The following is a 10859-nucleotide window of genomic DNA, read 5'->3' as shown; positions in this document are numbered from 1 at the left end:
AGCACAATAAAGACCCAATTATCCAGGAGTTCATTGGCTGGCAAAGGTTTTTATAAACAAAATGTTTTACAAAGTATCACATTTATGCAAATCTTCATTTGGGCTTTGGTATTCCATAATAATCAATACAAAGCTGTAATAGGATTTTGTTTAAGAAATTACTTTGATTTGGAAAGCATAAAATACCTGACGGTTATGTAGCCCCAACTGTCTAAGGAAAACCTGATATAGTTCCAAAACACAAGTTACCACTTTTCACATTAAAACAATTAAAACAATTAAAATAGTTGTTCATTCATTCATTCAATTACTAATATTCTGTTCATACATTACATTTGCAGATAAATAGGGAGGTATGGCAAAGCGATATCACACTCATCCGTAATACAGATACCTGTATACTTGGTTAAGAACTTGAGGTTATCCTGAATCCTGGTGTTATGAATAATGAATTGAATCATAGTAATTGTTAAATAGAGACGTGAGAAATGCAGACGTCAGTGTCATTCAAACACATCAGCTCGACTCCTCAAATAGTGTGCATTGGTCTTTCTACTGTGCTACACAACAGCAAAAGCATTTACAATCCCCACAACAAGTAAACACTATCAAACGGTGCATTTGTTATGAGGCATGACAATTTAGTTTAGGCTTCAAACTAAATATGAATGAGAGCTGAGGAAGTAAATGTTTTTAAAACCGCAATGACACGTCAATGCTTTTGTTTGTCAGTCCCTTGCTAGCACAGCAGAGAGAGTGATACGGTCACTGTTGGGTAGAGTCAGCACTCCTTTGAATGTGGGACACCTCCAATACAGGCATGAGGAGCTGGAAGGCATCCTGGATGTACGATGCACTGTTGGAAGCCTAAAGAAGAGGAGATACATACATACATACATACTGTAGATACTTAATGCACCACATTTGTAAATCACACACACAATATTCAGGTTTCAGACAGAATTATGTGATATGCAGTGATGCACAATAATACAAACCTCCAAAAATACTCCTGTTATGAGTGGATTGAGGACATCTCCCTTTTTATTTGACTGCAAAACAAAATGTTTTGCTCTCGTTAGTCTCTGGACTCAGTGAACCAGGAATCTTATACACATATTCAGACTGATTTACACTACTATATGGGTCTAATTAACTAAAGTAATCTCCATTAGAATTATTAATGTCAGCATTGCAGCATGGAAAGATTGCATCAACTTGTTACCGACCACCCTGCAACAATTTTTTTGATGGATTGAAGATCTTTAAAGCAGTGGTTTTTAAACCTTTTCAGCAGGGACCCAATTTCTTATGCCATAATTTCAGGGACCACACCCCTACCCAAGTCTGATCACAACCTTAAAATCTGTATATTTTACTTGATTTTTTACATCAACACGTAACCTTCAATTAATAAAATTCTCATCTCTTAACTTATCGTTCTCAAAAAAGTACAACAATCTGTACTCTTACTTTACATTATTTTATACTAATACAATTGCTCCGAGAAAGAGATTTTGTTTTACAAGTTGTCAAATAGGTAATGGTCAAAATTGACACTCGTTTTCAATACCGCACCTTGCGAGGATAACAGCACTGAGCCTTTTTCTAAAATGTTTTATGAGTTGGAGAACACATTGGGAGGGATCTTAGACCATTTCTCCATACATAATTCTTCCAGATCCTTGATATCCTTCGTCTGTGCTTATGCTCTGCCCTCTTCAATTTAACCAACAGGTTTTCAATGAGTTTCAAATCCAGAGAATGAGATGGCCATTGAAAAATATAGATTTTTGTCGCCAATTAACCATTTCTTTGTGGATTTTGATGTGTGCTTGGGGTTATTGTCTTGGATAAAATGTCCTGGTACTGGGTCAAGTTCATGATGACATTGACCTTAAGGGCCCCAAGACCAGTGGAAGCAAAATAGCCCCATAAAATCAAGATCCACCACCATATTTTTTGTTTAAGATCACTCTATTGGCCAATTGCTCACAAGGTTCAGCTGAAATTTCCACTTTTTACCCAACCCCTCCGAAAGACACATACACCCCTCCCCAAATCCGAGGACAACCTTAAAAACAGTTATTTTTTTAAAATCAACCAGCAACCTTCAAATAATTACATTTTCATCTCATTAATCAACTTCTTTCCCAAACACATTTGTATATTGTCCGCTACAAATCTTTTCTCTTAATTTATTTTTGTTTTGGGGACCACACTCCAATTCCCCAGCGACGCAATAGGGGTCATGACCACAACTTTGAATACCACTGCTTTAAAGTAAGGCTGATTACTTTGTGAAACACAAAATACCATTTATTAGTTGTCATAGTGATGAAGTACACAAGTTCCATGATAAAAAGTTGTTGTGCAAGACCTTGAATATTAACATCTGAAGCAGAGTTCTGTGAATGTAGCTTCGAAGAGTGTTAGCTAAGTGATAGGCAAAATATAGGTTCGTGATATAGGTTCGTAAAGAATTACCATCTTACCCCTATTGTAGTTAAACAGGAGGTGAACTTCTTGGAAAGTAATGATATCTCTTTACACAAAACAATTGTTATTCTGTAAGGGGAGAACAAAATGTTGAGTTAGAGAACAATCACATACTATGATATTTATATTTTGAAAATCTTTATTTAACTAGGCAAGTCAGTTAAGAACAAATTCTTATTTACAATAACAGCCTACCAAAAGTTAGGATCACCACTTTATTTTAAGAATGTGAAATGTCAGAATATTAGAGATAATTATTTATTTCAGCTTTTATTTCTTTCAACACACTCCCAGTGGGCCAGAAGTTTACACTCAATTAGTATTTGGTAGCATTGCCTTTAAATGGTTTAACTTGGGTCAAACGTTTCAGGCAGCCTTCCACAAGCTTCCCACAATAAGTTGGGTGAATTTTGGCCCATTCCTCCTGACAGAGCTGGTGTAACTGAGTCAGGTTTCTAGGCCTCCTTGCTCACACACACTTTCAGTTCTGCCCACAAATATTCCATAGGATTGAGGTCAGGGCTTTGTGATGGCCACTCCAATACCTTGACTTTGTTGTCCTTAAGCCATTTTGCCACAACTTTGGAAGTATGCTTGGGGCATTGTCCATTTGGAAGACCCATTTGCGACCAAGCTTTAACTTCCTGACTGATGTCTTGAGTTGTTGCTTCAATATGTCCACATAATTTTCCTTCCTCGTGACGCCATCTATTTTGTGAAGTGCACCAGTCCCTCCTGCAGCAATGCACCCCTACAACATGCTGCCAACCACGTGCTTCACGGTTGGGATGGTTTTCTTCGGCTTGCAAGCTTCCCCCTTTTTCCTCCAAACATAACGATGGTCATTATGGCCAAACAGTTCTATTTTTGATTCATCAGACCAGAGGACATGTAATTTTCTGGATTTTTTTTCTAATTTTGTCTGTCATAGTTGAAGTACCTATGATGAAAATTACAGGCCTCTCATCTTTTTAAGTGGGAGAACTTGCACAATTGGTGGCTGACTAAATACTTTTTTGCCCCACTGTATTATATTATTCATTTCTGTCAAGTTGGTTGTTGAACATTGCTAGAAAGCAAGTCTTGCCATAGATTTAAGTAGATGCAAGTCAAATCTAGGCAACTCTGGAACATTCAATGTCATCTTGTTAAGCAACTAAAGTGTATTTTTGGCCATTGTCCTGTTGAAGGGTGAATTTGTCTTCCATTGTCTGTTGGAAAGCAGACTGAACAAGGTTTTACATTAGGATTTTGCCTGTGTTGAGTTCTATTCTTTCATTCAAAAATAAATAAACTCCAAATAAGCCCCAAGCATAAGTTGGTGCATTCAGGACAAAGTTACTTTCTTTGCCACGTTTGTTTCCCACTATTACTTTAGTGCCTCATTGCAAACGGGATGCTTTTATTGTAATATTTTTATTCTGTACAGGCTTCCTTCTTTTCACTTGGTCATTTAGGTTAGTATTGTGGAGTAACTTTCTCCCATCATAGCCATTATTTCCTTAACTGTTTTAAAGTTACCATTGGCTTCATGGTGAAATCCCTGAGCGGTTTCCTTCCTCTCCGGTAACTGAGTTAGGAAGGATGCCTTTATCTTTGTAGTGACTGGGTGTATTGATACACCATCCAAAGTGTAATTAATACTCAAAGGGATATTCAAAGTCTGCTTTGTTTTATTTTTACCCATCTACCAATAGGTGCCCTTCTTTGTGAGGCAATGGAAAACCGCTCTGTCTTTGTGGTTGAATCTGTTTGAAATTCACTGCTCAACTGAGTGACCTGACAGATAATTGTATGTGTGGGGTAAAGAGATAAGGTAGTCATTTAAAAATCATGTTAAACACTATTATTGTACACCGAGTGAGTCCATGCAACTTATTATGTGACTGGACATTTTAACTCATGAACTTATTTAGGCTTTCCATAAAAAAAGGGTTGAATCCTTATTGACACAAGACATTTCAGATGATAATGTTTAATTAATTTGTAAACATTTCTAAAAACATAATTTCACATTATGGGATACTGTGTGTAGGCCAGTGACAACATCTCAATTTTAAATTCAGTCTGAAAAAGTCTAGGCGTGTGAATACTTTGAAGGCTGTATCTATGACTCGTAATATAACACTGTAGATGGCTGATGGTGTAGGAACTTACTGCGAGAGGATTTTGGCCTGCTCCAGAGTGGTGACCTCCTGGCTGGTACAGAACAGAATCGTCTCGGCCACTTTGTGGAACTGCTCTATGGATCTGGCTGTGAGCTCAGCCAGGTTTCTGATGGCCAACGAGTGGACATCCTGAGAGGAATCAACAACTCTCACATCAGTAGTTACAACAGAAAGGAGTAAAGCTCCATTTCAATAGTCACAGTCAGATAATGACCTTGATCCTTTTTTTTTTTCATACCTCAACAGTATAGGTTTTTGCCACTTCCTCTTCATTCCCTTCTTCCTTTATGAGTTTGGTCATTTGGGCAATCTGGTCACATGCATTCTTACTCACCTGATAAGGGGTATGCAGAGAGAAAATAGGTTAGAGATCAGTGATCTATCAACTGGAGAAGAGGTGCTGCCTGAATTGCAATGAATGGAGAATCCAGAAACATATAGAATCTAACAATTGCTGCAGGCACAAAGACGAGTAGTGAACTCAGTCCATTTAAAACTCAGTTCTACCAAAACTCTTCAGAACATAGCAACAAACACTGCTACAATATTGGACCACTAGCATGAGACGGAAAGATATCTGGCTTTAAATGAAATCAAGAGAGAAATGTATTGTGCCAACCTTGCGAAGTTTGTCAGATGTTGTGGATATGTGTAGTCCATCCAGGGCCCCTGTTAATTCCCTCAGAAACTCAGCGCCATCTTCATCTGAAAATAAATATGAATAAACAAAATGTATTGATTTTGTTCATTGTATTATCACAGAAACAAGATAACACATTGGATGTTTTTCAGTTGGCTTATCACCCACAGAAGAAAAGCATACACCAAAAGTATTTTGTTTACTAGTAGTACTAAAAGAATGTAAATGTAACATTGTGATAGTAGACTTTGTGTGGCAGTTCTGTGACGATAGGCTACCTTTCTTTTCGTTCACCTCCTCCTCCTCAAACTCCACCAGAGAGAAGGGTTCCTTTATGAGCTCCAGGTCCTCTTTAAGTTGGTTCAGCTCCTCTCCAGACAGAGTGGTCAGAACAGACTTTACCTACACCACACAACAGACAACTGATTCAGTCATAGATAACATCTACTAAAAGGAGCCAGGAGGATTTTAAAGTGGCATGGATCCATTTTTATATCTCAAGAGGTTGCAATGGTTGTAGGTGCTCTCTTTACAAGTGTGCAAAGTATTGCTAGCAAAAGGTTGTACTGATTTCAATGGTAGGCTGTGCACAGTGTACAATCAATCATATCTTGAGAGGCTGTTTACTTGTTTCTTTGTACAAAGTAAAATGTGGAACTTGCTCATTATCACCTTTGACTCACTCTCCCTGGAGAGAATCTCCAGAGCTTCCAGGTGGGATAGGCCCTGGAATTCATCGAACAGCATTCCGTAATGGGCCTTATTTTCTGTGTCGGAGGACATCTCCTTGGCTGTTTCCTGCTCCTCTCTCTCCTTGGCCTCCCGTAAGACCTTCAGCCAAAACAAAAACCTTGAATTCAATTTTTCCAACACCAATAAGGTGTAAGCCCAACACTGGGGGTGGCTTCTCTGACATCCATTCAACAATATTCACCCGAGAAAGAGTGTTAGTCCTGTTCATCAGACCCTTTGTTTTCTTGTACCCTGGATCTCCCTCTGCTATGACATCCATGGTCTTCTTGCCTATGAACTCCAAGGCATCTAAACCCCCTGTTAGGACCGTTTTCCCCTGAAATATAGATATACATTTAGTCAGTAACCAAGTCACGTTTGCCCATAAACAACATATGATGGTAATCGCCAAAAAAAGCAAAGAAGCATTGTTTCTTACGGTGCTTTGAACAACACTGCTGAGGGATGAGAACATTCCAATGGCGCTTCCCATAGCCAATGCGCCATCTCCTTCCCCTTTATCAGTCTCATTACTGGGTTCACCTAGAAGTAAAATACAGTAGGTCCAAAATAATTGACACCCTTAATAAAGATGAGCAAAAAGTCTGTATAAAGTAAATAATTCAAATACTCAGCTATACTCTTTGCAATTTTTTTGCTGCTTAAATTATATTATTTGATACTAATACAATTGCTCAGAGGAAGAGATTATGTTTAAGAAGTAATGCTTTTTTTCTTCTCAAAAAGTTATGGGTCAAAATTATTGACACTCCTGTTTTCAATACCTCATCTTTCGAGGGTAACGGCACTGAGCCTTTTTCTAAAATTAGTTGGAGAACACATTGGAAGGGATCTTAGACCATTCCTACATACAGAATCCTTCCAGATCCCTAATATCTTTTGTCTGTGCTTATGGACTACATTCTTCAGTTCAAACCATAGGTTCTCAATGGGTTTCAAGTCCAGAGACAGAGACGGACAGTGCAAATGTTGATTTTCTGGCCAAATAATCATTTCTTTTTGGATTTTGATGTGTGCTTGGGGTTATTGTCTTGGCTAAAATGTCCTGGTTGCCTCTGCAATGAGGCTGAAACTTGGGTCGCAAGTGGATCTTCCAGCAAGACAATAACCCTAAGCATACCAAAATCCACAAAGACATTGTTAATTGGCCACAAAAATCTACGTTTTGCAATGGCCATCTCAGTCTCCAGACTTGAAACCCATTGAAAACCAGTGGATTGAATTGAAGAGGGCAGAGCATAAGCACAGTCAAAGGATATCAAGGGTCTAAAAGGATTCTATATGGAGGAATGGTCAAAGATCCCTCCCAATGCGTTCTCCAATTCATGAAACATTTTTTTAAAAGGCTCAGTGCCGTTATCCTCGCAAGGTGAGCTGTTGAAGGGTATTGAAAACAGGGATGTCAATTTTGACCTCTAACTTTGTTCGAGGTCAAAATCTCTTTGAGAAATTGTATTAGTATACAAATATATATTTACAAAAAAATGTAGCATACATAATAGCTATAAAATGTTTTATAGTAATATTTGCTTATCGTAAATCAAGGGTGTCAATAATTTCAGACCGCACTGTAGATCTCAGACATCAACCTAACGTGCATAGCTACAACAGTGAAGCACTTTACATCTCCACAACAAACGCATCCTAAATATACGAAGGCTTATCACGGCTGATGTTAAATCTAGAGTGATGACTCATGTGTTGATCATGTTGATGACCAGTGTATGCCATCATTACCCTCTTGTTTGTCCTCCTCTCCAATCTGTGCAGACAGCTCTGTTGGGCTGGGGATTCCCAGAGAAGTCTCTGCCTTCTCAATAGCCTGGGTGATTCCTTGACCTTAGAATGAAACAAACCCAATAAAATGTATTTTTAGATATTTTAAAGTTTACATATGCTCACTGAAAGGGCAAACATATTGTTTAACACCATAATGAGAACACAAAATGGCCACAAGCAGAAAACACCATTTTTGGTTCTCCTCACCTACAGTGGCCACAGTGGCCGAGGCCGTTGACATGATGGACTTTCCCCAGCTCCCCCAGTAGCCCCATCCTCCCTGGACTACTGTTGACTCACTGGATGTCTGGAGGAGAGAGAGAGATGGAGGGAGAAAACATTTGTACCTGGCTATCGTTTGTACCCTATACAGCTATAAAAAAAATAAAAAAACATATCCAGGCCCCAAGGTTAGAAGCTAAGCTTGTTGAATCTTTCATTCTGCTGTATCCATGCATGTCTTACCTTGGCTGGCTCTCCATCTACTTTAGGTTTCTCCTCCTGAGTCTTGTGGACTTCAACTGGAGGTTTTGGATCTGGTCTCTTCCTGGTTTTCCTTCCGTTCCTGGTTGGGGTGACATCTGTGGAGTCATGTGTGGTGCTTTCTCCAGGTAGTGTCTGTGGAGCACTGTCTGGTGGCGTCACAGTGGAGGTCTGCAGTGGTGGGGCCTCAGTCTCTGCGACCTCTGAACTCCCAGCAGGGTCACCAGGGGCTTCGCTGTCTGACATCTTAATTTAACACATACCTGTTGTTATTGGATGAAAAGACAATAAGAATTTGTGTAATGTTTCATTGAAACCACAGTTTTTAAAATAATTTATATCCAATCAATAAGTCAAAACAAGTGGGAGATACAGTAGAAGTTCACATTGCCCCAGGCGTTACTCAAATTGAGTCCAGTCACAACCTGGGGCAAGAGAAGTCCAGTGACAGGCTATTCTTGCAGATTAAATCTAGCTACATAGATAAACTAAAATTACAGAGAATAGAGACTGATACTCAGACTTTTATAGTTATTGTTTAGCTAAGATAACAGTTGTCTGAGCCAAACGTAACTGTGTCCAAAAAACATCAGTGACAGCACATCAATGGCTAGACATTGTTGCACTTTCCCTTAACTAGCTGTTAGCTTTCTATGCTAAAGTCATTGCTCCCAAGTCTTCTAGGTGATAGACAAATGTCTAAGAAAGAAGCCACATGGTTTTGATCAAGAATGCCATCTATTTACGTTACTAACACATTTTATCCCAGATTTCGTGTGATAGTCTTGATTTTCTTCGTTATCTTGCAAGGTCTAGCTACAAAACCCCCTATTAGCCACGTCACACGATAATTTGTTATGGTGAGAGATCTCTTCTTCTACTGCATAAACACGTACTTATAGTGTTCAAAACAGTACACAACGCCAACTGCTGACCTGGAGGGAACATTACACAAGCATTAGCTCCCAGTTGCTTTTAGGTCCAAAACCATTGTTGGGGAGTAGTACTACTCACACATACTGTTCATCTCGCCGACGTCGGCCTGACAGGGATATATCGTTAGTAGATCGTGTTCCATATAGAACGTAAGCGGGAAGGCGCAGTTTTTCCAACTAATTTTCTGGGGAAGTTGCTAGAGGCAGGTCTTTTTATTTTATTTTTTATTTTTATTAACAACAAATCAATACATAAAGCACATGAGGGTTGCTAGAGGCAGGTCGATTTGTTGCTAAATTACGTTGTGACGTCATTGCGTGATGGCGTCATTACGTAATAATGTAAAACTGCATCGTTACGTAGAATACACAATAACGTTACTCAAATTGACTGGCCATCTCTGCGAAAAATATGATTTGACAATGGTTAGTTTAGATTTGTTCATTTATTATCATATATTTTTATTTGTAAAAGTAATATTAACCCTACACATTTTATATAATAAGATATTTTTAATTTTTAAACACAACACATTGAATTATTAAACAATTACACATTATTGAACAATTACATTTTATTTATTTTATTTTTAACTAGTAAACCTACACATTCTGAACAATTATAGTTTTAAGCAGTATATTGGTAGGTAACATGCTACCTAACTGATCAACAATTATAGGTACAAGCTAATAACAAGGTATATATGCTATCTTATTGAACAAGCAACTTAACTCAAATAATGATGTGTGCGCTAGGCATCTCTTTCCATCTCTCTCCAGATTGTTGTGCTGCTTGGCTGGCTAGCTGCTCAATGGTTTCCTCCAGATATTGCCACTGTTCTCGCACACACTGCAGTGCACACTGCCACCATCAGCTGTGTGTCTCCACCAGTTCCAGAAAGTCCACTCCTTGTATACGTACTGTAAATATGATGAATCATAGATTGGCAAGGAAATCCTCTTCATCTTCACTGTCCAACTGCTTTGTCACGGAGCTGGAACCAGCAGTAAAGGATGGAGTGGCCTTAAAGCTGTACGCTGCTGTGGTGCCAAACAGCTACAGAACTTCACTTGGTAGTTTATGCTGGTAACAGGTATCACCAGCCAGCTTCAGTCCATACCTCACCAGGAGTATGGAGTTGAGAGTGTGCAGTGACATTCTATTTCTTAACTTTGACTTGACCACACTCATTTGGCTGAACAGCCGTTCAACCTCTGCATTTGAGTGTAGCAAGGAGAGGGCAGCGAGTGCAGCTTTGCACAGTTCTTCAAATGAATTTGACCCGGAAGAGTCCGTGTAGTTATTGACTTCACTCCAAAACTCGACTGTATTTTCAGTTGAGTCCCACCTAAACAGATGGATGTTTCTCCATTGGGAAACAATTTGATCAATTGTTTGAGGCTGGTATACCAGTAGCTCAGCTACTTTAATCATTTCACTGGTGCCTTTATTGTTCTTTAGCGTTTCCTTAACACTGAACAAGGCCATGTTTCGCAAGGCTTCAAGGTTGTCTGGGAGCCTTGCTTGCAGCTCCTTGCTTAAAGCAACAATGTAGTTGATGCACCATCTCCGAATGACCTTTTTGTCCTCTGGCGCAAGAC

At 39.0% G+C, this 10859-nt stretch overlaps 1 protein-coding gene across 3 annotated transcripts; it reads right to left on the bottom strand.

Moving 5' to 3' along the window:
• Positions 1-29: 29 nt before the first annotated feature.
• On the bottom strand, positions 30-9486 carry fam114a2 (family with sequence similarity 114 member A2). 3 transcript variants are annotated; one of them, XM_024431812.2, is made up of 14 exons: positions 9337-9486; positions 8305-8585; positions 8047-8146; positions 7798-7899; positions 6479-6582; positions 6242-6376; positions 5980-6138; positions 5586-5709; positions 5287-5372; positions 4906-5001; positions 4657-4796; positions 2496-2568; positions 999-1052; positions 30-867 (listed from the first exon to the last, which is right to left on the bottom strand). In XM_024431812.2, exons 2-14 carry the CDS (start codon positions 8566-8568, stop codon positions 766-768), a joined length of 1539 nt encoding a protein of 512 aa, XP_024287580.1. In that variant the 5' UTR covers positions 8569-8585; positions 9337-9486; the 3' UTR covers positions 30-765. The 3 variants fall into 3 exon arrangements, with proteins under 3 accessions (XP_024287580.1, XP_024287578.1, XP_024287579.1); XM_024431810.2 differs by lacking the exon at positions 9337-9486 and adding an exon at positions 9078-9218; XM_024431811.2 differs by lacking the exon at positions 9337-9486 and adding an exon at positions 9069-9201.
• Positions 9487-10859: the final 1373 nt, after the last annotated feature.

This window comes from Oncorhynchus tshawytscha, linkage group LG09, assembly GCF_018296145.1.
Source record: "Oncorhynchus tshawytscha isolate Ot180627B linkage group LG09, Otsh_v2.0, whole genome shotgun sequence".
In the NCBI taxonomy this organism is placed as follows: domain Eukaryota; kingdom Metazoa; phylum Chordata; class Actinopteri; order Salmoniformes; family Salmonidae; genus Oncorhynchus; species Oncorhynchus tshawytscha.
Note: the sequence above shows the minus strand (reverse complement) of the source record. Positions and strands in the feature narration are given on the sequence as shown.

Bases quoted from the DNA above. Each gene is read 5' to 3' on its own strand.
- fam114a2 (XM_024431812.2), bottom strand. From the start codon at position 8,568: ATGTCAGACAGCGAAGCCCCTGGTGACCCTGCTGGGAGTTCAGAGGTC. The intron at 5,373-5,585 runs GTAGCCTATCGT...ATTTATTTTCAG, and splicing joins GGAGGTGAACGAAAAGAAAG to ATGAAGATGGCGCTGAGTTT. The intron at 868-998 runs GTTTGTATTATT...CCTCTTCTTTAG, and splicing joins TAACAGGAGTATTTTTGGAG to GCTTCCAACAGTGCATCGTA.